Source organism: Xiphophorus couchianus, chromosome 14 (genome assembly GCF_001444195.1).
Source record: "Xiphophorus couchianus chromosome 14, X_couchianus-1.0, whole genome shotgun sequence".
Taxonomy (NCBI): domain Eukaryota; kingdom Metazoa; phylum Chordata; class Actinopteri; order Cyprinodontiformes; family Poeciliidae; genus Xiphophorus; species Xiphophorus couchianus.
In genome coordinates, this window is record NC_040241.1 from 6,416,068 (window position 1) to 6,422,709 (window position 6,642).

The 6,642-nt window shown below is 41.3% G+C and overlaps 1 protein-coding gene across 1 annotated transcript; it reads right to left on the bottom strand.

Moving 5' to 3' along the window:
* Window positions 1-50: 50 nt before the first annotated feature.
* Window positions 51-4,550, bottom strand: LOC114157171 (myeloid-associated differentiation marker homolog). Its single transcript, XM_028038023.1, has 2 exons — window positions 4,364-4,550; window positions 51-1,467 (listed from the first exon to the last, which is right to left on the bottom strand). Exon 2 carries the CDS (start codon window positions 1,350-1,352, stop codon window positions 504-506), a length of 849 nt encoding a protein of 282 aa, XP_027893824.1. The 5' UTR covers window positions 1,353-1,467; window positions 4,364-4,550; the 3' UTR covers window positions 51-503.
* Window positions 4,551-6,642: the final 2,092 nt, after the last annotated feature.

The window sequence follows — 6,642 nt, forward strand, 5'->3', positions numbered from 1 at the left end:
CAAGCAAAACAACAAAAAAAAGGGGCACCTGCCCCAAGACTAGTTAAAGATTTCATCACATTACACTTTATTCTGATCAGCGAACATAAATCACAAACATTTAAATAAAAAAGGCAGCTAAAAAAATGACAGATGAACACTGCGTGTTGGGTTATGCTAACTGTCCAAACGCTGTTGGTATTCCTTTGTGTTCCAGTGTGTTGACCCTTTATTTTTATTTATTTTTATCCCTTTTGGTTACACCGTGGAACAAAAACCCACACTAAATGTTTCTTGTTTGTGTAATACTTGCTTCAGACACAATAAAAATACATCTTTAAAAAAGCCACTTCACGTCAAAACAGAAAATACTGTAAGGCAGCATTGTGATTATGCAAACAAAACGCACATGTATTTGGGACTTTCTTAGAACAATCTAACATTTAGAAGACTTGTTTGCCTTCTGTCATGAATTCACCATCAGTCCCTCCCCTTCCCGCGTGTGACCTATGTCTCCGATCTGCTCAGATGCTGACGAACACCAATCTGGCGCTGTAGGCCAGATCGGCGAGGTACAGCAGGAAGTTGAGACCGGTGAGGACGGCCACGGCGATCAGTTTTGTCTGGTCTCCCCACCTGCTGTACTTCTTGTCGAATTGAAAAATGGGCCAGAGGATGGTGGCCGTCAGGTACATGATGACGGCCAAGAGCCCGTAGGCCGACAGGAACTTGGAGAAAGGTACGGGGAGGCAGCCGGTGCACTCTCCCACGCACAGCACCACCACGGCCATGGAGAGGATGAAGCAGATGCAGTACACTGCCATGCACCACTTCAGGGCCGGGTGGTGGTCATAGGACACGGGGTCGCTGACCAGGATGAAGATAATGCAGGCCACGAAGGTTTGGCACACCTTCATCAGACCTGGAGCCGTTTTCATGTAACCCGCCACTTCTCCTGGCCTGGCCTTGGACAGGCTCACCTCCACCATGTAGGCAACTGTTGCCAGGCAGGAGAAGACCGTGGACGCGATGCGATGATCGCGAACTTCCTGGGAGAGATTCTGACCCTTGAGAAAAAACACAGGGAAAATGATAGAGGCCGAGAGGCAGAGGAGGGAGGCGTAGCAGGCGACTGTGATAGGGAAGTTGGACCAGGAGACAGGGATTCGGGACTGGAGGCTGCACTGCTCCACCAACAGGACCAGCAGGGTACAGGCGAAGCTGAAAGCCCAGCTGAAGATGCACCAGTCCGCCATACCTCCGTGGGGCAGCCAGCCTCCATTTGCTACGACGCTGAAAGCGGTGCAGGTGAACAGCACCGCAGCGATGCGCACCCACAGCAGCTGGGATGTTGGGAACCAGGTCACCGGCATGGTGGGATGGCAGTCAGGATCGACTATGTGAGTCTAGGATCACAACGCAACTTTCAACTGGATCCTGTGTCAGGTTCCGGTCGGGCACTTTCCCTCTGTTGGAATGTGTCAATCTCTGCATACAGAAAAAATAAAATCAGAACAAACTTTGGCTGCATGGTTTTCTTAAAGCCTAAAGATAAACCCAATGTCACTATGTTGATGTTTTCGACAAGTGTCCAGAGTACAGTAGCTTGAACCTTTTTGGCACAACCATAAACCTTGGTAGATTTCACTAGTAATATGTGATAGAACAACACCAGGCAGTGGGATGTGTAGTCGTCATGCAATCAGAAAGCTTTGGTTTGAATTGTAGTGCCCTCACCACCACATGTCAACTTGCCCCTTTTGGGTCGTACCACATGATATCGATTGGTTTTAGGCTTGGTCTTTGACTTTGTCATTCTAATATATGGGTAAGCTTTGATTTAAACCATTCCATTGTTTCTCTGGCTGTGAGTATGTTTGTTTTCCCATTGGAAGGCAAACCTCAGCAAGGTTTCCTGTTCGTGATATAACACGTTCATGCAGGAAGCTGAAGTTTGGCTGCTAATGCTTCAAAGTGTTGGAAAGTCCCTCAGATTAAACAAAAAAAATGTAAGAGCAGTGAAGTTTCACAGGGTTGACTCTACTACCCTCTTGTGTCCTTTTTGACAGGAGGCAAACATATAAATTGTCAAATAAGAAGCAGCATTTCTCAAAAAAAATTTCCTTTACTTTCTCATTTCAGATCTGAGTGTGTTTGACGTAGAAATTAACGTTTCCTAAAATCAAATTGTCACTTTTTTGCAGGTTGAAATTTCCCATCTTAAACTTCAATAACATTGCCATAAGCGGCAAATCAAAGCCTACAAACAGCTTGTTCTATGACACACATATACGGATAATCTTTTAATCTGGTTGGTTTTCTTTTGATTCAGGCTAACATCTCGATCAAGGAACCTGAAGCAATTTTTCTTTGTCTTTTATGGCTAATGTTTGTTACATATAATTATTGAATTGGAACAATTTTCACACAAAACTATGTGCAATGCATTAAGTTCCCCTGTGATTATTCTCTTCCACTTTACTGTGCTTTGGTTCAAACAAAGAATTCGGATGTTTGGATCGTATCTCATGTTATCTCGCATTTGACTCATGGATTTAGACATCATTTTCCACTTCCTTCTGGGATTTTTAAATGTTTTTAAAACATTCTGAACATTTCAGACAAAAAAACAACTAAAATTTCAGAAATCATAAAAAAACTTTGGGGGGCGGAGAGGTTAAGTCATCTGGACTGGTTTGGATCAGTCACTTGTAACTTTTAGCATATTGATACCTGAACTGGATTATCCTGGCCAGGTTTAACAGAAATACAATATAACAATTTTTTTAAAGCAATATATGATGTAAAAGCTGTATTTATCTGAATTTCTACGCATAAATGCAGTAAAGTGGTCCCCTATTTTCTACTGTGATTTTCAATGTGATCAGATCTATTCGTAATTTTTCTGTGAGCAACTCAAAAAGCATTTTAATCAATGATCCCGATAGAAAAGAAACTCTTAATTTGTGGCCTGGCAAACCCGACATAAAAGACACTATATACAACTGAATCAACATAGGGGAAAAATCATGTGTTACTGTCTTCCTAGGCAGCTTAACGTCAAAACCTTTGCAGATATTACGTACTTAAATGTCGGTTCTTTTTAAAGTTAAGGACCGCAGTAAGACAATGGAATAGGGAATCAAGTGAGCAAGTACAAAATAATTTTCCATACCGAGTTGATTGCCATATTTTTTTCCAAACTTGGAAAAACACTGATAATAGATTTATACTTTTCCAGATTAACTCGTTTTAAATAGTCATTGATGTTTTTAAACAAGATTTTTTTTTCTTTAATTCCACTTTTGGCCATATTTGTAAAATTCCCAAAAAATCTGATTGTGTATATTTCAATGGGTTCCACTTTACTGTGATTTTTTTTTTTTTTTTTTGCAAATGAAGCAGTGGAATATTTTTTCCCAATTTAATTTCAGCTTATGGTTTTAAATTCTTCCATTTCAAAATTTCCAGATTTTTATTTTTTATTTTTTCAAAACTTATCTAGCGAAACGTGCTTGTTATTTCTCTTCAGGAAGAAGGTCTGGCCCTTAAGATGCCTGGCAACCATTTCTGCTGCTTTTGCCTGAAAGTTAATAACTTCATCATCAGCCATAAAATACAGTTACAGTTCTGCTTCCTGCCGTCACGTAGCAGCACTAACGCACAGGAAGTTGATGCTGCTCCGTTAAGGCCCCCAACTACCTCAGGAAGCAGAACAAAACAAATCGATACTAAATTTAATTTATTCTAGAGTCATTAGAGGAACCGAGGTTTTGGTTTGTTTTGCTCTATGCGCCCTCATTTCTTTATCAAGCACACGGTATTTGGGGTTCCTGGGGTTTAATGTGAAAACTGCAACCCACAGACCATCACCAAGTTTCCGAGCTGAGATGTGGGTTGATTCAGCCGCGGTGAGGACTGTGGCCTGGGTGACAGGAAACCAACTTCGGGGTCTATTTCTAGGTTTCCAGAGCAACCCAGTTTATACACAGTTTCATTTTGACTCTACTGACAATTGTGAAGAGTCAAAATATGATCATAATGGACGCCAGAATGGAGGAGTGAGATTTTTATTTATTTATTTATTTATTTATTGGTAAAACGCATACCTGAACCCCCACAAACCACCCTACTTGTTGCCACCTTTACAGGATTAGATTTGCACCCACGTACAGCAGCATACAGACAGATGAGAGCGTGTTTTAGTGATAAGAGGTTTCCCCCCCCACCCTGCATACCACACCGCGCCCATCTCCACTGTAAACATCCCTTGCTCCAGCAAAAAAAGAGAATAACAAAAGCGTTCGTTAAATTTCCCCCCCAGGACATCTTTACGAGAAAACAGGGGAAACAAACACGTGACTTTAAGGGAGACTTGGCTTACCTAGTAGACTCGGGACTTCCAGCTCGTTGTCCTCGCCGCCGCAAGGCAGAAGTTTTCCGTGAACGCATCTGTATGAATCCCACGCCCCGCTGTGGCCATATTTGGTAAAGTGTTCAAAGCGTCTCCGGGCAGCAGTTTTAGGTCACTTCCCCTCTCCAAGTGTTCATACCTCGGTTAAAAATATATGAATAAAAGTGGGGAGAGGGGGCGATGTCGTTGTGGGCTCGTAGCCGCTGCGTCCCGCTGTATCCAGGAATGACAACATCTGGCGTTTTAATCGTTTGAATGCAAAAGTGAAGGCTTTGGTTTACAGAGTGTCCCAGCAAAGCTTCAGGATCCCCCCATAGACTAGAATATCACGCCAGAAGCAAGTAAGAGGTAAAAGGAAGTATACAGATTCAACCTAAGGAGTAATACAAAAGTAATTATTAATGGACATTGAAGCAAATCTATTGTTATAAACGCAAACGACCTCAATTTTTTTTCCCCTGTAAACGTAAATCAGAAATGCATCTAATTTCTCCTTCAGCAGAAATAAGACATAATATTTCCTAGACTTTGCTGCAGATTTTCTGGAGAAAATTTGTTGGATTTGACTATGTTTAACCAGGAAACACGTCCTGAATTCAGTGGCGCTCCTAAAGGTGGGAGCAGGGGGCCATGAAAAAATACTGACCACTCCACTGAATGAGTCATCCCTACAGTTTGGTAACGTTTCAACACATTTTGTTAGAATTTATCACCCCATCTAAAGGAGGGCTTTTAAAACTAAAAAAAAAAAAAAAAGAGATGTATGGAACCATATTTTACTTTGGCCAAATATTTGTCATACGATTTGTCATCACTGTGATGTTCACATTTTCTGAAACGCAATTTTCCCTAATCTGCTCAATAAATGTATATTGGAGAATCGTTCTGTTTGCCAGTACATTTCTTTTGCAGTAACAAAAAAGGAAGTACAATGAAACTTTCACTAGCAAATAATCTGGAATTTCATGTTTTATTGAAGAAAAGAGAATGATGGATTGGGCCTCGGGAGGAGGAGACCCTGTGTGGGAATAATCAGGAAATAGTGTTTTGTTTTTGTTTCTTTACGTAGAAGCAACTTGAAGCAAAGAATTGGTTTGTGAACACAACAGAAGTTTTTTTTATTTTTATTTAATTCATTTTCTTTGTTACATAGTACGTTAATGCACACCAGGTATTGACTACCAGTTAATCAGAGTAAACTGCAACAGTAATGGAATATCACCATGCAACGTTGAAACTGGCAAAGCAGGCTTGTCCCTGCTTGTGAATGACTAAACAAAACCCATAGAGGCGGTAAAGAAAAGTCACCTTAATCCCGCCCTGAACTGTTTTGTGAAACGGATTAGAGATGAGTCAAAACTGAAAGTCCACGGGATCGTGAGGGCTAGAACTGGAAGTCTCCGACTGGAGGCTGCAGACGAATTTCATGAGCTTCCAGTCAGAAATATGTCAAGAACGCTCCCTGGAATCAGCTTTTCAACCGGCAAAGTTTTAGTTCTGGAGCAGATCCAAAGTGTGTGTTGGCAGCATGAAACATGTCGGGATCGTCCTACATTGTATCACGTTGTACTGTAGTTAGACCCACAACAGTGAACAAATCTCCCTGTCTTGCAACTTGCAAATCCAACTTGCTACTTGGATGTAACACCAATTCCATATCCGAGCGTTGATTTCTGAGACGAATCGAATGTGCGTGTGTGTGTCCTATTTGTACTTTGATGTATCTCATTGAACGACTGTTACAATAGACAGGACACAGTATCGGGAAAATGTTCCTTCTCGGGTCTGATTGGATTACATTGAGGGAAATACATTGTTATCGTCTTGTCATTATCTCCCTGGTTTTCTGACTTACCGTTGGAATTTGCTCTTCTTCTGTATTTGGGTGTGACGTCACTGCTAGGTCCAAGGTCCAACCTTCAAGACAAATCTAGAGGAAGCAGAAATTTCTCAAATGTCTGTTGTAAAGTGTCATAGATCTTTTAAAATGCTGTTGCAGAGGATGCGGTCTTCTGTTATCATCGGTTGCGGTAGGAGTTCAAGATTCGGTTGCTCACACCAGCTGATAAAGAAGGGTGGCTCTGTTATGGGGACTCTGTTCTGGAACTTGTAGAGTTGAAAGAAGAATGCCTTGTAAAAAAAAAAAAGAACATTCTCTTCCAAAGACTACAACAAATGTATTAAGTCCTCATAACCTATAGTAACTCTATGATAAAACTTAGATAAGGAGAGCTCCTTCTACACCCACT